This window comes from Cinclus cinclus, chromosome 11 (assembly GCF_963662255.1).
Source record: "Cinclus cinclus chromosome 11, bCinCin1.1, whole genome shotgun sequence".
Classification (NCBI taxonomy): Eukaryota; Metazoa; Chordata; class Aves; order Passeriformes; family Cinclidae; genus Cinclus; species Cinclus cinclus.
In genome coordinates this window covers 4,794,025-4,815,712 of record NC_085056.1, presented here as the reverse complement: position 1 = coordinate 4,815,712, position 21,688 = coordinate 4,794,025, and the positions used below count along the sequence as shown (strand labels likewise).

Sequence of the window (21,688 nt, the reverse complement as noted above, 5' to 3'; positions counted from 1 at the left end):
CGGCGCCGGCGCCGGAGCGGAGCTGGGCTGCAGGAGGGGAGCCCTGTGATTGGATGAACGGGGCACGGCGCGGGATCTGATTGGTCGGTTCGAAAGGCGGGCGCGGGAGCGGCGGGAGCGGGGCGAGGCGGCCGGGCCAGGTGCGGTCCGGCCCGTTCGGTCCAAGGGGTTCTGCCCGCCCGTGCCCGCCGTCCGAGGGCTGCGGTCACTCATCGGAGCGGACGGACAGCAAGAGCCCTGGGCGGCACCCAGAGCCCCATCCCTCTGCTCGCACCACGCCTCGGTCAGTAAGGGAGACTTCTAAAGGCGTGACGTGAGTTGGTCTGGTTAGCTTGAGGAACAGGAGACTGAGGGGGGAGCTCATCGCAGTGAGGGGAAGTGGAGGGGCAGGCAGTGATCTCTGTGACCAGTGACAGGATTCCAGGGAACGGCATGAAGCTGTGTCAGGGGAGGTATAGGCTGGATATCAGGAAAAGGTTTTTGATCCAGTGAGGGGTTGGGCACTGGAACAGGCTCCCCAGAGCAGCGGTCACAGCACTAAGCCTGACGGAGTTCAAGAAGTGTTTGGGAGACACTCCGGCACCTGATGGAATTCTTGGGCTGTCCTGCACAGGGCTGGGAGTTGGACTCTGATCTTGTGGATTCTTTCAACTCAGGATGTTCTGTGATTCAGTGTCGGTGTAAGTTACTGCATGTATTTCAACTTGCCACTGTCTAAATCTGTAGTAGTGCCACACTTAGGACTAACATCAAGCCAGTTGTGCCAAGGTGCAGCTCTGTGCACCTTGGAAGGGACCATGTCCCCTGAGACTCCCTGTGGCTTGGTCTTATTCTCTTTAACCTTTCAGCTTTCTAGGTGGTTCCATCATGGATGAAACTGTGGCTGAGTACATCCGAAGAACTGTGCTAAAAATCCCAAGGGATGAAATAAAAATGATGCTGCAGAAATGGGGCTTTCTCTCTGAGGCACAGCTGCAGACACTAAATTTCCACCAGATAAAGGACAACATTTCTCAAGATGTTGTTCAACTCTGTGAGGTAAATCCCCGCCTTCAAAAAAATTCAGTGACATATAGGATGCATGAGAAGCATCACGAAAAAAGCCTGAAACAGTAATCTTTGGCCACAACACAGCCTCAAATGCCACTCAGTAGTCTGGAAAATGTAAAGCTCAGTGGGTAACACCACTGATTTTGTCTGATCTATAGGACCTGTGTAGAACAGACCTATACTAAGTATGCAAATATATGTTTTGAGCTCTAAGTTACATATGGTAGATAAAAACTCGGTATGTTAAACCTTTAAAAAATGTGTGTATGTCTAAATTGTAAAATAAAGGTTTTGATGGAGATGCTCACTCCTTACAAAGTCTTGATTTAAAGCTATTTAGTATGGGTAATGATAGCACTAGTTTATATCTTTTAGACTTTTAATGTTGTTGGGGTGATTTTTCACTTTACTTGGCCAGAATTACTTCCATTCAGCATGCTGTAAACAAAAAAACTATATGCTCTAACTCTGATTTTAGTGTGCCAGAGGGGTTTAATATCATAACCTAGATAGATGCAGTTATTACTGATAAATCTTGAATTCTGTGGCTTTTGGTATGATTCCCTTTGAATTTCATACTCAAAAATTACTTACCTGGAGTGTAGATCAAACTACAGGAAAGAAACTCTTAAGTTATTCTCATAAGATAGGAAATGCCACATTTTAAAATAGCATTTTTTTCTGAAATACTTATATCTGTAACAAATTGTGTCATGCAGTTTCTTAAAAATCTTCTCATGCTGTGGAGCATAAATAAGTAATAACCAATATGTTAAAACTCCTGACAGTGAAATTCTAGTTGAAACAGTGAACAGTGAAATACTGTTACATTGCCACAAATACTCAATAACTTTCTTTCTAATTCTTTGTACATCACACTGTAAGGATTACATTCCTCTTGCTGCCTCTGCAGAGGAACATTTAAACCTTGCTAAAATAGTTTTTGTTACTGATTTTTCAAAATCTGGGACCAGGTGTTGTGCCTTTGAAGAGAGTATACATGCTGTGGGCTTCAATGCAATGTCCTTTAAGCTGCTAATACTGAGATTATTTTTCACTTGATAAATAGTGAGATTGGGCATTCTGGACCTGTAGCTCACCATGCACTCTTGTTCTTTCTAGGAAAATTCTGCAGGCATAAAGCAAGCAGCAGCTCTAGACATAACTTGTAAGTAAAAAGTGAATTAAAATTACGTTTAATTTTTCTAAGTAACTTCATAATGCCCCTAATTACATAGTGATGACCCTTGTGTTGTGCAGATGCATTTGGGGTAAGCACATCACATTTTAGATTAATCTTATTGGCTGTGACCTCTTTTACAAAAAGCTAAGATCAACAAAAGTATTTAACTCCTAACTCTAATATCATTTCACAACTTGATTAGACAACAGTTTAAAATCTCATGTTTTTTTCTAACAATCTACATGTCTTACATTGGGCAGTGTAGGTAAAACCCTTCCTTAAACACTGAACCCCAGGGATGCCCTTTGTTAGCTGCTCACCAAATTACGAAAGAACTTTACATCTCTCTTAATAAAAAAAACTATTTTGCTTTTATGATTGCTATGAGTGGTAGTTTAAGAATGTTAATACATTAATATTATGCAGTAATGCATTATTGCATTATGTAATACTTTTAAAAGTAACCTGTCTATAACAGTATTGTGATATTCTTTGTTTCTAAATTCCTGTTTGATAGCACATTGTTATTGAGCAATTCCTGTTTTTTCTTAGACAACCACATCTACCAAAACAAAAGAATGTGGAGTGTTTACCGGATGAAAAAATCAGGTAAAATATCTTTTGTTGCTGCAATTCCACAACTCTCAGCAACATAGTGCTGTGCTGCCTCATATCCTACATTTTAATCACAAATATATTTTCATCTCGTTTTTTTCTGTGGAGAGATTTTTAACATTTTACTGCAGTCTAGTATGGATTTTTCAATGGATATTATCTTTAATGTTTTTAGAATACTTTCCATTAACTTCTCAAGCAATTATTGCACATTAGTAACTTCTAATTAAATATTAATCTTTTCTCAGTATAGCAATAATATTGTGTCAGAATTAAAGTATAGTAAGTAAATTAAAGTCTAATAATATAGTGTCAGAATTAAAATACAGCTTTTACTATAAGGTTATGCAACTTCAATTTTTTCTGCTTTATTTTGTTTTCAGCAAAACTAAAAACATCTCTGAACTACTTTTTGTACCTACAAATCTTATTTCTGGTTGGTTTTTTTTGTCTTATGTAACAGGAGAAGAAGTGGAATATTTTGACATAGCAGACTTCAAAAAAAAATTTAAACAAATACTTCAGTCAGCCCTGAAAAATGTAAGAACAAATCCATTCTAGATTTGCTTCACAGCTCTGGTGTCAATATGTAGTTTTCATAACTGTTTCTTACAGTTTGAGTCAAGAATTAAATGGAATTATTCATTTGGGAATGATAGGACCTGCATTTGAAATAGGAAAAATGTATTGCATATCTGTTTTAGCAACTTCACAATTATGCTTGAAGGAAATAAAATGTAAATTTGTCTTAAAATGTGACTGGCTTCAAGAAAGGCAGCATGCTGGTGGTTTCTTTATCAAATCTTTGCCTAGTTTGCAGGAGCCTTTAGTTGCTTTAGCTCACCAGCTTCATTTGGGCAAGGGAATAGAAAATGCCTCTGGCTGATCACCTGTGTCACTCCATGACACCCAGTGGGCTCCCACTCACACAGGAGAGGGCAACAAACCCAAATCACACTCGCAGCCAATCGGATGCAGTTCACATCACTCTTACAATAAAGTTTTGCAATATTTTGGGGTTTTTGTTGTTGTTGGGTTTTTTTAAGTCTACCTACTTGAATCAAGGTAAAAACAAGTAAATAAGGTGCAAATCAACAAGAATAGAAAATGGGATGTTCAGACTTTTGATTGTGTATTCTTGAGCAGTAATTAATATTCAGGTCTAAAATCACAAGTTGATCAAAAGTTTAGTTTCTCCAAAAATGGACATATTGGAATTATTGCCACTAGCCCTCCTTCTAAACTGATATGTTCGTGTTCTTTTCCCAAAAGAGAGATCAGAACTTTTGTAATAAGCTATTTTCTATTTTCAGTCTTCAGAAAAAAAATGTATATTGACAGGAAGAAAAGCAATATTAGAGTTTGAAAGGTGATTCTTCTTTTTATCCCAGTTTGTGAGGTTATTGTTTTTGTATGGAAATTCTATTTAAATACAATCCTTACCACACTTAGTGGGTTTTTTTCTTGTTCAAGCAGTGGTACTAAATTATGTTTGGGTCTTGTAAATAGAGATGTTAAGAGATAAGAAAATCTTTATGGATACCTAAATATGTTGGTAAATCAAAACTTTTTCTATCAGGTCACCATCACTTTTAAGGAATATGAGGATAATGCAATCTGGATTAGAGTTGCCTGGGGAACACCATATAAAAAGCCAAACCAGTACAAACCCAGCTATGTTGTGTACCATTCACAGACTCCCTATGTCTTCATTTCTGCCTCAGTGCTGAAAAGCAACTTGCCTCTGCTGTGTCAGGTACCAAATAAAACTGCTCAGACCCTGACTTCCCCACAGTCATGTACAGCTATAACTGGGTTAGCTTTTAAGAGGATTGGTAAAGACACCTCAAGTAACATAATATGCTAAACTACCTATTTGTTTTTTTCTCCTTAGCTCATGATAAAAATGGCGCAAGCCCAAAATCTTTGGATTAGTGTATTGTGAATAAATTTGGTTTATTCAGTTTAATTTCTTAACCAAGTCTTGAGCAGTATTCCATTAAATTGTCTCTTCAAGAAGTTGAAGAATATTAGATCAACACTGTTAACTTCAAGAATGAAGCATATGAGCTCATCAGGGAATGCTGTACATTTCTGTTAACTTGTGATGATCAGCTTTCGTAGATCTTTTTTCCTCTATTTAAAAATTTCCTCAAATTTCTGTAGTAGTAATTAAATTATTTTATGATTCTGTTTATTTTTCAGCTGATAAGACTATGGGACTTAGCTTGTTAATACTGTGAATTTTTAAATATTAACCTGAGCTGTACAATAATCTCTGCAACATTTTTCCAGATATGAAAATCATAGTTAAAGGGCAGTTGCTTACCTTGAAACAAAAACACCACGATGTCTAGAGATGCTATGTTTCTTACATATTACAAGCACAGTGATGATTAAAACTGATGTTAAAACAATTTCAATTTTTATTCAAAGGCCCTGATTGTTGCCTCCAATTACCATGACATCCGTGAAATGGAGCTTCGAAGTCATTCTTTAAACTCCCTTAAAGATATTGTGTTTAAAAGATATAGCCAGGTGAGCCACAAGTAAATCCTGAGATAAGTCTTGCTTTTTGTTTCAGGCCTAGTTTTCACCCCCTAGCAAGGGGGAAAATTCACCTTTTCCAAGAGAACATCAAGTTAAAATAATATTGAACTACTGACGTCGACAGCCTTTCATGAAGGTAACATCGCAGTGGGGATGTAATTATTTGGTATCCCATGTGCATTTTATTATTGTAATTCCTGATGGCTAAACTCAGACTAAAAATTATATGAACAATTCTGTCCTAAGCTTTTTTCGCATCCTTTCATTTGGCTTCCTGGAGCCATCAGTTGAAGGCTGTTGGAATGAGTGCTTAGACTGCTCATCCATGCAAAACTTGTAAATAGGGAAATGTTCAGAACTATCCTGAGACTTTTTTTCAAAATTAGGTTGGCTTCCACACTTCTAATAAGGGTCAAAATTTGGAAGATCATTCTTCCAGAATGAGAAATAAAAGGAAATACATTGAAGTTGGGTTTTTTTCAGCTAGATGTTTTAAAAGTAGAACTGAACTGAAATATTTTTTCCTTTCTCTCTCCATTTAGAACTTCGATACTTACACTCCAAAACCTCTGCAAAGGGAGAATGTAGAACCAGAAAATGGTATGTATATTTGAAATGTAAAGCCAATTTAAACCTCATTCCTGCTGGTTTGTGAGAAGAGATGGATAAAAGGAAATGTACATCTGCTCCATTGCCGTTATGTTGTCCATCCCTGGGGCCTTGGCTGGCTGGCCTTGGCTGGCACTGGGAGAGGTCAGTATTTCCCATGAGTGGCACTGGACGTGGAAACCAAACCCACTCAACGCCCAGAATCTCACATTACCTTGTGTTTTTCTCTTAGTAAGAACTGAAAATATAAATGGTAGAGACAACTACCTTATCCAAAAACAGAGTGCAATGAATTCATTAAAACTGTTACATACAAATTTTCATTGGAATCATTGATCAGAAAACCAGTATTACAGAAGCTGACAACCTTGTCTTTCTGTTTTCTTTTCCCTACTTGTTTCCCCTGCAGCAGATATAATGATAATTCATGAAAACAGAAGTGAGAAAGAAAGAATCCACAGATTGAACCAGGAATTTTTTGGTACTGGTCCTCAACCAAAACTCGAATTTGCACAATACAGGGTAGGGAAATTTGATTTGGTGTTCTAATTTTAATGTACTGATAGTTAGATTAATTTTCAAATTTAAGAAATAATATGGGTCTTTTAAAACTTCAGGGAGGACATTTTAAAATAAATGAGTTAAAGGTCACTGTAAGAAACAGACTGAAATTTGGCCAGAGTTTTAGATCGTGTTTCAGTCTTTCAGCCTTGTGAACTCAGTATTTCAACCTGCTTTTGTAGTAAAGACTAGACTTAGACTAGCAGTGCACAGGAGCATGAGAAATTAGGATTATTTTAAGTACATGGAAATCTTATGCTGTGTATGACACCGTAACTGACTTCTTGATGATGCAGAGGTTTTATTGCATGAACGGATAAATTGAAAATTCTAAGAAATACTTAATGTTTTACAGTACTACTGAACAAGCTTCCTCTTGCTTTCAGCAGAAAACTCTGCCACACGGTGGCACCCTCAGATTTTACTATAACATTCTTCCAGTTAGAAACATGTTAGATTTCAAATTGGAAACAGTCCCATTTAAACGTTTAAATGTAATATGTAATACCATATAAATAAAATATATTCATAGCTTATGTTCACTGGTTAAATTTTGTGTTAACAGCTTGAGACGATGTTTAGAAGTGATCCTAAAATGAATGTTTTGGATAAAAAAGAACCATTCAGATGTTTGGTCAAGTTTTCAAGTCCACATCTTTTAGAATCACTGAAATCCTTGGCACCAGCAGGTAAGAGTTCCAACTCTGCAAAATGGAGGGAAATTCCAGAGTTTTCCATATTTTTGTCATCTTACATTCTGCTTGTATCTTACATAAGGAAACAGCTTCATGGCTTGTTTAGAAAAAGAAACATAGTAGAATAAAAATGTTACCACTTTAATAACTTATTCCTAAATATCTAACAGTTTATTCTTAGAATTACTGGTTTGCACATGGATATTCAAGTTGTGGTTTGTTTTAGTGGTTTAGTTTTGTGTTTCAGTTTTACTAACAGTTATGAAAGGTAATAGTTGAGTACAGCTGCATTTATCTGTCTCTCTCTCTCTCTCTCTCTCTCTCTCTCTCCCCCCAGGTGTAGCTGATGCACCACTTTCACCACTCCTTACGTGCATACCACATAAAGCTAGGAATTTCTTTAAAATTAGAGAGAAAAAATGTTTATTGTCAGAAAGTTTTGTAAGCCCTTAATTTACAACTGACTCATAGAGAAATATGCAACTTATTTCTTAGTAGTATTAATCTAAATCATCATGAGCTTTCAAAAATAGCTTAGTCTTTGTCAATACCTTAAAGTTTTTTCCAAATTATAGCTCATTAATTATTTTTCCACAGTTGTCTTTAACAGAAGTTAGCCTTCACTAATAAAAAAAGCAAGTTGCAAGTTGAAACAGAGATTGTGGTTATTTTAAATTTAAATGTGATGACTGCTTTTAATTGTACTTTTAATAGTATTTGTGAAGATAATAAAGATACAATAATAGCTGTAGCTATTCAGCTTGCTATCACAGCTGTAGGTTGCTACAATACTCCAGGTGGCCTTTCATATTTTGGGCAGAACACCTGCCTTGTTTGGAACAGGGTGAACAGTCCCATTCATGTGGGTGGGGCTCCCTGGCTGCAGCTCAGTCCTGTTTTCACCGAAGTACATAAATTGTATTCTAAGACTGTTTCAGGGCATGGGGAAGAAGGGACTTTTGGAATACAGGTGTCAGTGAGAAGCTTCCATCCAACTTTAGGAGTCTTTCTCACCAAGGGCAACAGCCAGTAACTTGAAAAAACTTGAAAATCTGCCTGTTGCTATTAATGCCTTAGGAAATTTTATGGTGGAAAAATACATTGAAAGAGCCAATATTTCTTTTGAGGAAGGTACATGTTTTAGAATATCTCAGTATTTGATCCTTCTGAAATTCTTGCCCATTGCCACTGTTTTTGGTTTTTTTTTTGCTTGGGGACAAAGATTATGGAATCAACCTGGCAACAGTCACTAATGCTTTGCACTGGAGTTCTTTACAGTTGATAGCATTGTATAGATATTTCCCACTCTGTTTTTTGAGATTGATTTGAAGATTCATTTTAAATGTACTAGTTTTTATTTTTAATTCTGTTATCTTGATTGTTTTGTGTGTACTTGGTGTATGTAGAATTCCAATATACTTTCAATATCTCAGTGTGCAAGAAGCAGCTGTATTTCCAGAGGTTGTATGGGCATGTATTTTAGACTGTAAATTAAGTCTTCTCATAAAAGTTTGTTTGGCCTGACTTGAAAATGTTACCTACCATATGCTGATTTTTTGGTTTGGTTTTCAGCACTTTTGTAACTCATATATGAAAAGAGATTTGGGACTATCTGCTAGTGGTATGGATTTTAGGAATTCCACCTGTGTGATTTAAATGTTGATTTGACAAAATACTGAATGTAATGTTAGGATTCTGAAAGAATTCCAGGTTTGGTGTGACAGACATTAAGAGCTACCATACTTCCAGGATTCAGATCCATTAAGATTACTGCATCCATTTCACTGTGTGCAACTTGTTCTTCATTATGTGCTCTCCCAAATAACCTAAATGCCTGAGATGGCAGTGATTTACCACAAAGATAAAAGTTCCCCAGTGCTCTACAGCACCGTGAGTGCCTGGCCTACTGCCTCTTGTTTCTGGGAAAGGCAGTCTCCATCCCCCTTTAACATCCCCTGTTTGGTATCTCTGATTTCAGAGATGTTTTATCTCTAACTTTTTGTAAGCAGGGATATCCCAGGAGCTGCAGAGCATTTCCAGGCAAGGAGGTGTGTATTTATTAACTTGTCAGGAAACATCTGCAACTCTGGGGTTCCTTCTTGCTGAGCAAGTGTCCCCATTGAGGAGGTGTGGAGAAGGTAGAGGCAAAGGGGGAAGGTGGAGACCAGTCTTGTCTTCCCCATTCTAGTTGGTCTCTTCCAGCAGGTTGAAAGTTTGGGGTTAGACTAAATGTTTAAAGGTCCCTTTCAACCCAAACTATTCTGTGCTAACCCCAAGCAGAACGCCTGCAGCTGAGGCCACAGGGGTTGCAGGAGGAGCACACATGCTGGGGCTACACCTGTGGCATAACTCTCACCAATAAATGGTGTTCATCTCTTCTCTTGACCAGCTATGGTGAGGAAATGTGTCTGTTGTGTTGGTGGTTCCAATATCAGGAAATCATAGAATATTCTGAGTTGGAAAGGGATCCACAAGTCAAATCCTGACTTGTGACAAAGAGTGTTTTCCAGATGCTCCTGGAGTGCTGTCAGGGTGCTCCTGAGGCTACTTCCCGAGGAAGCCTGTTCTAAAGTTCCGACTACACTCTGGATAAAGAACCTTTTCCCAATATCCATCTTCACCCTGCCGCCAGAGCTTGGGCCGTTCCCTCCTGTCCTGTCACTGATTAGCAGAGAACTAAATCAGTGCCTGCCTCCGCCTTTCTCCGTGCGGCACAATAGCCCCAGCCCCGCGGCCGTGCAGCGGAGCCGCCTGCGCGGTGAGCGGCGGGCGGGGGCCGTGCCCAGCCTGGTACTCGCCGCTTCCCCAGCGCGTCCCGGTACTCCCGGTGCGCGGTGTGCGCGCTTTGTGCCGCGGGAGCGCGCACGGGCCCGAGCTCGGCCGCACCGCTCGCGGGCCGCCGCCGTGGGGCGCTGGCGGGCGGGGGCGGGGCCGAGCCACGTGCCTCATTAATATTCAGCGCCGCCGCCGCCGATTGGCCGCCGCCCCCGGAAGCGGAGAGGGGGCCGAGCAGCTGACAGCAATATGGCGGCGGCGGCCGGGCGGCGTGGCGGGGGCTTGGGGCGGCCCCCCGCGCCCGTGAGGGACGTGCCGCCCGCCGGGGAGCTGGTACGGCCCTCGGTGACAGAGCTGTCCCAAGTGCGGACCAACATCCTGTGCACCGTGCCCGGCTGCGGGAAGGTGCTGCCCAACAGCCCGGCCCTCAACATGCACCTCAGCAAGGCGCACCCGCTCCAGGTACCGCCGTGAGGCCGGGCCGGCCCCGCCGCCCCCTCCCCGTGGTTGCTCTGTCGTGGCGCAGCGCCGTGTTCCGCCCCGGGGCCTACGGCCGGCTCGGGTCCGGGTCCGGGGGGCGGCTGCGGTGTTGGCTGTGCTGGGGTTTGGGTCGTAGTGAGACTGAGCGGGGGTGTGATTCCTCACCCTCAGAAGAACTGGGATTCTTCTGAGAGATTCTCAGACAACTGGGATTGTTCAGCTTGGAAAAGAGGGTGCTTCGGGGTGACCTAATTGAGGCCTTCTTTGTACCTGAAGGGAACTCGCAGGAGGAATGGGGACAAGAGCCTGGAGTGGCCGGACACGGGGAATGAAAATGAAAAGAGAGGAGGTTTAGGTTAGATATTAGCAAGAAGTTCTACAGTGTGAGCGTTACCCTGTAGCTGGTTGGATGGAGCTTGGAGCAACCTGGGATAGTGGAAGGTGACCCTGCCCATGGCATCGGGACAGAACAAGATGTTGTTCAAGGTCCCCTTCCACCCCAAACCATTCTGTGATTCCCGATAATGAATAATGAAGTGTTTCTCATTGTCTCTTGTATATGTTTTCCCCCTGTGAAAGGCCCCTGCAGGTCCGTGTATAAATACACAAGTGTGTGTGGATGGGCTGTCCAGTTGTGTTGAGGATTCCTCTAAAATTACTTACAGAAAATATCCAATTTTGCACATTTTTGTAAACATACCACAGGTAGTTAAGAGTTCTTTGGGATTCAGCTTCTGTTTTACTTGCTTATCACCAATCTTTCTGCAGTAAGGCTTTAAAGCCCCACTTGTGAGGTGCTGTGCAAACATGCAGCATTTCCTAACCTTATCAGCTGGCAAACCATCTCCATCCCAACACCGAGGGCTGTTATGCTGGGGTTTTGTTTGTTTTTAAAAAAAAAGTCTGAGCTAAAAAAAAACCAGCAAAACAGATGGATGCCATTTTGGAAACAAGCCCTCATTTCCATAATACTCTTGAGCTAAGCATGTGCTAGGGGGGAGGAGAACCGCAGTTGAGCAGGCACACATTCAGAGTGGGCCTTTTGGAAAGATATCCTTGTTTTTCCCAAAATCATAATGCCAAGTGTGCAAGGACAAATCGTATTCCTGGAAAACTTCAAGTGCAGCATTCATAGCTGCATTCTGAAAGTGCAGCCTCAGTGGGTGAACAATAAACATCCCTGTTTTGTGAAATGGCTACAGAGTCAAGTGTGGGTCACACGTGCTTGTTGGTGAGGAACAAAAGGAAATAGTGTCAAGCGTTCTTGCTGTCTCCTGTCTCTGGGATGTTTTAATTTCATTTCCTATATGTACTAACAACTTTACCGTGTGTTATGTGTTAGATCTCATATCTTTGTGTACAGCAGAAGTTCCAAGTGTTCTTTCAGGTCTTTCAGAGTCATTTTGGTTGTGAGCTGATGCTCTGAGTGTGTACTGCAGCTGGTGGGTTACGTAACTCAGGGTGTGATGGGTGAGGAAATGCTGCTTTCACACCCAGTTTGCTGTTAGCCACCAGTGCCTTGAAGAATTAGAGCATACTCCATACACCTAATTACTGAATCTTGTGATTGCTTGTAATAAATACTGAAATATGGATGGATACAGATTTTCAGAACCTTCTTGAGTTGTTTCAAGGGCACTGTGATTGAGACTAAAATATTTTTGAGGCTTAAGGCAGTCTGAATATTTTATTATTAGTAGTATTATTCCCTTTTAAGAGGTAGCTGATTCCCCAGATAAAAATAATTTAGTAGATTGCATTTATTAGTGAAGAGGCAACTTTGCAAATGAGATGGTAAAAAGCTGTTGCGGAAGGAGAGAACATAGTACTCCTGAAGAGAAGGGAGAATGACTTGGTTGATTTTCATTAATAAAATTAGCACCAGTAGGATGTTTTAATACCAAAACCCATGAGGGATTGCAATGGCAAAGGAAGGACATTTACATGGAGACTGTAAAAACAGTCAAGTGCAGCAGTACCAGGTTTCAGTCTCATGAAGTATAACAAACAGTTTGATCAGCTCTGGTTTGTAACAGAAATAACCTGAGGTTAACACTTACAAAAACAATTTGGTCATACACAAATGAGCATTTAGGGTAAAGCTGCTGTGAGAAGGGCAGCCCTAAAATATGGCAGAAGGATATTCTATGCCAGTATTGTAGGGTAAGAATCTGATTCAAATAAGTTAAAATGAGCCCAGAAGATGTGTAGAAGATACCTGCTAAGGGTGATGAATGTCAAGTGTTTCTGACAAAGGGAAATTAGAAGAATTTGGCTTGTTTGGCCTAACAAAGAAAGATAAAAAGTGTTAATATATAAATTTTTATTTATTGGCTCCTTGACAGAGGATAAACCAAGAAAAAAAAATGAGAGCAGTTGATATAAATAGACACTTAGTCTATTTTACTTGAATTTTTAAATTTTTGGTCTTGTCTGTATTATTTTATGGGAAGAAGGGAAACTATTTCTGTGTAGTTTAAAAGGAAGCTAGAAGAGTGCATGTAAAGGAGAGGATTCTGTGGATTCCTGTGATAACAGGGAGGCTGTAGCCAGTGTGAACTGGAAAGAATACAATACCCTTGGGGTAGGTTACTCAAATACTGCACTGCCACAATAGCTGTTATAATAAGAACAAATGCACTTCTCTCCATGTCCTATTTAGTAAAGAAATGGCTGAATTGGTGCTGCAAAAAACCCCCATGTTTTATATAGTTGACTACAGTCTACTGCAACATCATTTAAAATTAATCCTTTGGAGTAAGCCTTTCTGGGGCAGGAAAGCAAGACGTCACTAAGTTCACCTTGACTAAGTTTGTAGCAAGGACTGTTAATTCCCGTTTTCAGAATTGTTGTCACGAGCCATGTCAGTATTTCTTACAGTGCAAGTGTCTGTACTGGGAGAACTTCATTGGACCAATATCTACCAATAATTTTGGTGGGTGGATGTTGTAGAAACATGGGACATAAAATCAGATAGGTGAGGAAGGGAGCTGTGAGAATGTCTGAAACAGGGCTGGCCAGGTGGGCTTTGAGAAGATGCAAGATTAGAGCCACCAGGACTTGGGATAATTCAAAATAAGATTACTGTCCTTATATGATATGTTGTATGTGTAGAGTATCTCTCAACTTGTCACAACTACTGTGTTGTGGTCTCTGCCACTAAAGACTATGTTCCAGCTGTTAAAAAAGCATCTTCCTGGTGTCTGTTAAGCTTTTAAACACTTGGTAGTATTCTATACCTCAGTATTTCAGTAGTTTTAAATAACCTGACTCTGGTTTACATGTTAAGTGGCTAAACATGTTTCCCATATTGCCCTTTCAGTTGTTGGGTTGTGATGTTAAATATAACACATTTAATAACTTTTTATTTAGTGATATAGTAACTAATTGCCAGTTACTCAACATATTGGTATCATCATGCAGTGGGAGAGGTCAAATGTAGCTTTGACTTAAAGACAGATCATCTTTTCTCCTGAGGACTTTGACATGTGATGAAAATGTTCTGTGTAAAGTCAGGGTTAAAAAGTGGAATTGGGGTGGAACAGCTAGATTTCTTTGTGTCATGTTCCTGTTTAGGGCAGTGGCTCTAGGAGGTACAACAGTAGTCACAGTGATGATTCAGCAGAGATAGAACAGGCCTCTTTATGAATGGGCTGCCCACAGGGAAAACTGCTGTACATAAAGGTGCTGAGGAGGTTAAAACGTTACATGAAAGCTCCATTTTCAGAGAATTATTCCAGGTTTTCATGATATGGTGGCTGATCATTTTGGTCAAGAGGCTCTAAACGTTGCTTGCTTCTGGTACGTCATTAATAAAAATGAACTTGTGGCAGTGTCAGCAAGTACCAGTGTTGAGTGTGTGGAAATAGAAATGAAATACTGCTTGAAGGGATTATTACATTTTACAAAGTGTCTTAGCTTAAGAGGTGATTTGAGGGACAGCAAAATCATTGAAATATCCCCCTCCCCAATTTCCTGGGGTGTAAATGAGGGGACTTCAAAAGCCAGGCAGGAGTGGCTGAGGACAGCATTGTTTGGTTGTGAGTAACTGCAGGTGGGTAAGAAGTGGAGGTGTGAGAAGGGAAGCCCTTTGGGCTCTGGCAGCTGAGGTACATACTCTGTTTGCTTCACACTGGGAGGAGACTGTTGGGCTTTGTGCATTCTCTGTGTTTGGTGTAACCTGTGTAAACACCACCAGCTGGAGATCTGCCCAAAGAGGTAGTTAGGGAGTGACGGGTGTGAAATCAGCCTTCCACTACTGACTGTACTTACTGTCTTCATGCTAAGGCAAATCAGGTGCAGAGTTCAAACCGGGCACGGTCCCATTTCTTCCCTGAAAAATAATCTTGGAGATGCCACCATGGACTACAGTAACTCTGTAACCCCAGGCTCTAGAGACTGTGTTTGTCCTCCAGGTCAGTCTCAGGATGGAAGGACACTCACAGCTATTCTGAGCATCAGATTTTAAATAGTTCCCCTTTACTTTTTTGCTTAGACACAAATGCCTGATGCTTCCACTGAGACTCTTTCAGGTAGGGTAGGTCTAGAGGTATATGTCTTCTCTGGTTTCCATGCCTGTGTCCTCAGTAGGAAGGAATTATATTTGGTTGAAAAATCTGCACAATCCCACTAGTATGTCCTTTTTATATGTAGTTTTGAGGTCCTCCTTGAGCAAGCTCTGTTGCTTTTGTCTATGTATTTGTGAGGGTCAGTGAGACAGCTCCCATAGAGAGCCTGGATAGATTGGTCACTTAGTGTTTGGAGAGTCAGAATTAGCATACCAGTTGTTTCACAGACTTAAGTGAGATTTGGTTTATGGTCTAAATTAAGTGGCAGAGCATACTTGGCATTTTTCATTTTATTACAAGTAAACTCTAAATAGTGTTAACGGAATTCCAGCATCAAGGAAGTGTTTTGTTTCTAATCTTAATGGAACCTCACATACTGTGCTACTAACAAGTAAAACCACATTGAATCAGCAGTCTAGGGTAGTATCTGTATGGAAATTTTTTTGGCTCAAATAACAGGAAACATGGGACAGGGAGTGTCTTGGTAAAAGTAAATAGTACAGTACCACTACTCCGTAGAGCTTGTTGTAATTGCACCTTGTAATTTTGATGGGATATTTGCCAAGTGGCATCCACACAGGGCAAAAACTCCATTTGAACTTTCAAATCACTCAAGAAAGTGCCTCCAATTCATTGAGATGTGTAAACTCTGAGCCATAGTTGATGTGTATTCTAAATATTGTCTTGAATATGCAAACCTGTAGAATTGTCAACTTCTCAACTGGTTCTCTTTCAGGATGGAAAACTTAATGCACCAATAAGGAAGGGTTTGAAAACTTCACAGAAATTCTACTGCTGTCCTATTGAAGGCTGCCCTAGAGGACCAAACAGACCATTTTCCCAATTTTCTCTTGTAAAACAGGTATTCCTGTTTCCTGAAATATTTTCACACCAATTTAGTCTTGTCTCTACTCCAGAGTGTGCACTTTTGCATGCGGATAAGAGCGTGACCTCTCAACACAAAGGCAGAAGTTAGAGAACTGTATGCACCAGCTCCAAGTGCACATGTGATTCATGAGTCTGCATGCTTGCATGTTGATATTAGAGGACTTGAACCTTCCAATCAGACAGATGTCAATATGTTCTTCTAAACTGATCAGAGCCCCTCTCCACAAATTAAATGGATAGAGAAAGATTAAAGAAGAGGGGGGGAAAAATCACAGTAGCAACTGATGAAGGTTTAAACTGTGGCTGATGCTTTTAACTTTTTCAAGTGGTCAAGGTTTAAGAGCTTTTTTCTGCTTTAATATCAAAATGCATTTATTTACTAGTTAACCTGTTTAAGAAAACATGTAAGACACTAATGTTTCTGCATTAGTGAGCAAAAAAGAGCACTGTGCTGCAGTTGGTTACCTGTGCTGAGCTGGGGACCCTGAAGGAACTGAGTGGCAGGCACTTGGTGCCATAAATGAGATGGGTGAAATTCTGGTGTTTGCTGTGGTGTTGACCTGTGCGACTTGAGATTGTTTGCTCAGTTGTAGATCTTCAAGAGTGTGCACATGTTGCAGCATAGACTTACTGTGCTCTTTTGTCAAGGTTGATCTATAGATTTATTGATGTCCACAGGAAACCTCCAATGGCATTAGATTAGGTAAATGTTTATCTATGTTTTTATGACGCATGTAGCATCAACAGATTTGCAAAGTGCAGATTCTCTCTATTGACTTCTTTAAACTTATTTGTAGTAACACTTTAAAAAAATAATTAATGCTACACTTCAGCACTACTTAGCAACTAAAATATTGCAGATATTTTCTTCCCTAACCATGATTTTCTTTTTTTTATCTTCACTGGAAGCTAATGTTTACTTTCCCTTGTGTATTCTAGCACTTTATGAAAATGCATGCTGAGAAGAAGCACAAATGTGATAAATGTAGTAACTCCTATGGCACAGAATGGTATTTGAAACGGCATATAGAGGTCTGTGGCAAGACTTTCCAGTGTACTTGTGGGTGCCCTTATGCCAGCAGAACAGCATTACTGTCTCACATTTACAGAACTGGCCATGAAATTCCTGCAGAACACAGGTAAAAGTGAAGCAGTGCAGTAATGATACATTCATCACCAAGTCCTGTGTGTCTCATGTGTGCTGCCTTTTTGTCTCCTTTTTGTTGATCAAATAGGAAATAGGATCATGTTGTTCTAGCTGAAAAGCAGTTTGCAGTTTCTTTGTTGCTTTTGGGAGTTTCTGTTTTATTGAAGGCAGTGGTGATCATCTAATCAGTAAGATCTGGTTTCCCTACATAGAAAACAAAAAGTACTGATGACACTGCAGTGCTTGGCATAAATGGCGGTGGTTCTTGTTGCATCTGCTTTTACAGTTCTGTGAGAGTAGAGATAATTTGGAAATGTTTATAGCTGGTAACTGAGGTGTGGAATGCAGTTTGCGTTATTTTCTTGTACAGTCTAGTCATTGTTGCAATTGTTGGTAGATGTATTTTTTACCATCTCTCTCTGCATGTTTAGATTTATAGTTTTAATATTTACATATATTTAATAAAGAGCAGGCTTTCTGAGGCCTAGTCTGTCTTTGAGGTTCAGCTGCTGCAAAAATATGTTTTGTGTGAAGAATTGCTTATTTTTATCTTCCATTTCCATGAGAGACTGTTACCTGTACACATATTTTAAGAGCTCTGTCCCTTCAATGCTCAGTCTGAGTCAGTGTCAAAATAACACATTAAAAGTCTTCAAATCAGAGTGCTTAATGTACAGAGGAGACGAAACCATATAAACTTGCACATCCATTTGGAAATAGGTCTCCATAAGGGGTTGTGTTTATTCTTTTTTTTTTAAATGAGAGAACAAGGAATGACATTTAACAATATTGAACTTCATGGAGTCTTTTTATGTTTTAATCTGGTTAATTGTCTTCTCGTATCCAGCCTCATCTGTGACTTCAGTTTGTATTTTCAATGCAGTGGCTCAAAAGAATGGAAGGCAGATGTTCTGTGTTTGAAAGAAGTATAAATTATTGATCTCATGTTCACAGGGATCCTCCTAGTAAGAAAAGGAAAATGGAGTCCTCCGTACATAATCAGCAGTTGGCAGAGAAAGCAAATGAAGCATTCAGCAATACAGACAGTACTGCTCCTGGCACTCAGGAATTGGAGTCCTCTGAAGTGAAAGTAGTGGCCTCTCTTGAAGGCTCCTGCAGTTCTAACTTCACGAACCAAATGCAGCCAAAATGTGCACCAAAGATGCTTTTACCCAAGCCCAAGGTGGCTTTGGTTAAACTTCCAGTAATGCAGGTTGCTCACTTGCCTGTGTATGTATCTGCAACAGACTCTTCTGTCAAACCTGCTGTAGTGGCTGTTGATAATCAAGGTTCAGTTGTAAGTACTGTTCATTTATTGCCTCAGTCTATAGGAATTCTGATTCCAGCCCTGGAGGCAGAAACACTTGTATTTAAAGACAGTATGCCTGTCTCAAAAGTGACGACTTCTGGTGATCGTGAACCAGTAAGTACTGGTGTACAAGTTGAATTGGACAAGATTACATCAAGTAATACAGGGCAAGAGCTGGGGAATGCTTGTCACAAGAACAGAATTTCTTCAATAAATATACAGACTGACTTATCTTATATCTCACAGAGCTTTGTACCAGCTGCAGCCTGGACTCCTAGTTCTTCTGTGTCCTCTTGTTCTCAGACAGATCTGTCATTCAGTTCCCAGGTTTCATTACCCATCAGTGTACAGACACAGACACTGCTGCCTGCTTCCAAACTGACTTCATCCATAGCTGCTCAGACTGATGCTTTCAGTCAGGGCTGTTTTCCAACGTGTGGCATTTCCAGAGAGACTCAAACCAGTAGGACACAAGACTGTATTGATGGAAGAGTACAGATGGACCAGGCTGTAATGTGCAGTGACATTTTTGACAATGTTCCTTCATCATATAATGTTTCTACTCACATTGAACTTCCAGAAAACAATTTAATGCCTGCAAATATAGATCAAACCTTGCTGCAAAGAAGCAGTTGCAAGAGCCTCAATCAGGATACAGTTAAGTCTGAATCCCTTATCAGCTTCAATACACAGACTAATATACTTCCACCTCAAAATACAACAGATAATCAAACCCAGACAATGGACCTGCTAAGTGATTTGGAAAACATCTTTTCAGGAAACATGTCTGGACAGACACTGGATAATCGTGGCCTTTTGTCTGAGACGAGTTCTAATGCTGACACACATCTTCCATCTGGCCCGTCACAGAGCACAGGGATAGACTTCGACATTGAAGAGTTCTTTTCAGCATCCAACATCCAAACTCAGACTGAGGAGAGTGAGCTTGGTACGCTGAACTCTGAGCCAGTTTTGGAGTCACTGGACATTGAAACTCAGACTGATTTCTTATTTTCAGATAGTGCCACTCAATCATATAACTGCCGAGGCAATTCTAACTTCTTAGGTTTGGAGATGTTTGATACACAGACGCAGACTGACTTGAATTTCTTTTTGGACAGTACTACCCATCTGCCTTTAGGAAGTATTCTGAAACAGTCCAGTTTCTCAATGAGCACTGATTCATCTGATACAGAAACCCAGACAGAGGTATATATGGCTACTAAGAATACACCTACTCAGAATATTGAAAGCAAAGTCCAGCTCAGTAGTGCTGAGACGCAGACTATGGATAGCTGCTTTGAGAATCTGGGGAGTTTATTCCTTACCAGCAATGAAACACAGACAGCAATGGATGACTTCCTTCTGGCTGACTTAGCCTGGAATACAATGGAGTCCCAGTTCAGTTCAGTAGAAACACAGACCTGTGAAGAGCTGTGCTCCTTGTTCCAGAGCTCTGACAAGCCCAGCCACTGAGTGCTACGTAATGTAACTGTTTCTTGTGGTTTGAATTTAACTTATTGGGGTGGGAGAGATGGCTTTACCACTTAGCTTTATTGAATGTACTTGTCATGAGCAGTTGACCTAAGAGACTTTTCATGCTGAAGGTACTCTATTGAATATGTAACTTTACATAAACAATGTGTGTATAAATAGAAGGGGAAAGGGGGGCTGTAACATGTTAATGTACATTTGAACCTTAAAAAATTATGTGGTGCCTATGTTTTTTCCTCAGACTTCTTTACAAAGCTGTTACTGCTTTCATCTAAGTGGAAGAACTTCTAAAGTTGTTCTCTCTATCTCTCTCTGTTCCTGGCTTACATGCAGGGTTCTAATATGCTGGACCAAAACCCTGACCTGTTCAAATTAAGATGCTTCCCTGAACTTATGGGGGAGGATTCTATTAGTGTAAGCTACTTCTGTTTACTTTTTTTAGTAGCTTGTATTTTAAATCCGGCATGAACATAATCAGCCGTATTGTCTTCTTTTACTTTATGCCTTCACAGCTTTCTCCTGCATAAGCTGACATTTTCCAAATACCTGTCCAACACATTAAACACACAGAGGTTCTTGAAGTGTTGAAAATATTTATTATTAAAAATGTGTGTAGAAAGCAGTATTTTTTTTGCCCTGAGTGGCACTAATGCTCTTCAAAGGGTAGGAAAAGAACTTGGAACTTGTTATTGTAGGGAAGATTAGTATGTCGTCCTTTTAACTAGTGTAATAAATGGGACTAACATTTTTGAGTCTTCAGAAGGGATTTACTTAAATTATTTCTGTCTGTAAGATGCAAATGTTACAATGTGTGTGCCTCAGAGACTGGAATAATTTGGTTTTGCTGAAATTCTCCAAGCTTTATTGAGATATGAGTTGAGAAATGTTACAGTGGTTTAAAACCTTAAGGGAAATCTTTAAAAATGGGAAATTAAATTCCTTAAACGGCTCACCTTGACTTCTGTTTTTGGACATCCTTCTTCCAAAAACAATTGGAATCCATACAGCAGAGCTGGGAGATCAGCTCACAGAAGCCCTTCCAGAACAGCTCTATCTTGCTTTTGCACTTTGATCTGCAGCTTTCACAGTTTCCCTGAGTATAGTCAAATTCACACAAACTGATTTTTCAGAGAATACACATATGACCTCCTGACACCTTTTTTTTTTCTTTATTTAATGTTTAGGCTCCCCTCCCGCCACTGTTTGCAGTATTTTTCATTTACATTAAGCCAGTTGTGAATGTATGTTGGAATTTGGCCTTAAGTAATTTTTATCTCATACTATAGTATCTGTGAAATGTAGACGTCTGGTTTTGTACTGGACAGGTATTAGTTTCTGTAACCTTAAAGGAAAACTCTTTATGTCAAATTCCTGGGCCTGTAACAAACTTTCCTCCTCCATTGTTAGAGGAGAGGTGTTGGCTGCATAGTTACTTTGCAGTTCAGCAGTAAATGTATGTCCAAGCCTTAGGTTTTGAGGACTCCCTATACTTTGTGCTGCATATTCTCAATTCAAGGATGTGGGAGTGAAGTTACTCATCCATTGCAGCCAACTTGTTTTTGTTGCAGATGAGCAATACCTTTATTTTTTTCCTTTTTTTCTTTGTCTTTTCCTAATATTCTTTATATTGCCATGGTGAGTGTCTCTACCTTTACTGAAATAATCTCTTTAGATTAATCCTGAAACTCGCATGTTCCTTCTGAAACCCCATCTGTGTTGCCTGTTTGATTTTTCAACATTTCTGGGTATGATTTCAGACACTTC

At 40.1% G+C, this 21,688-nt stretch overlaps 2 protein-coding genes across 2 annotated transcripts; both read left to right on the top strand.

Annotated features, from left to right (window-relative positions):
* The first annotated feature begins 208 nt into the window (after nt 1-208).
* Nucleotides 209-7,908, top strand: CENPN (centromere protein N). Its single transcript, XM_062500118.1, has 11 exons — nt 209-283; nt 849-1,038; nt 2,173-2,218; nt 2,786-2,842; nt 3,312-3,388; nt 4,428-4,604; nt 5,285-5,386; nt 5,941-5,998; nt 6,417-6,529; nt 7,134-7,257; nt 7,601-7,908. The coding sequence occupies exons 2-11, from the start codon at nt 868-870 to the stop codon at nt 7,714-7,716; spliced, it is 1,041 nt and encodes a 346-aa protein (XP_062356102.1). The 5' UTR covers nt 209-283; nt 849-867; the 3' UTR covers nt 7,717-7,908.
* Nucleotides 7,909-10,350: 2,442 nt separating this feature from the next.
* Nucleotides 10,351-20,826, top strand: ATMIN (ATM interactor). The gene is made up of 4 exons (XM_062500078.1): nt 10,351-10,500; nt 15,823-15,948; nt 16,914-17,113; nt 18,076-20,826. Exons 1-4 carry the CDS (start codon nt 10,471-10,473, stop codon nt 19,904-19,906), a joined length of 2,187 nt encoding a protein of 728 aa, XP_062356062.1. The 5' UTR covers nt 10,351-10,470; the 3' UTR covers nt 19,907-20,826.
* The last annotated feature ends 862 nt before the right edge of the window (nt 20,827-21,688 follow it).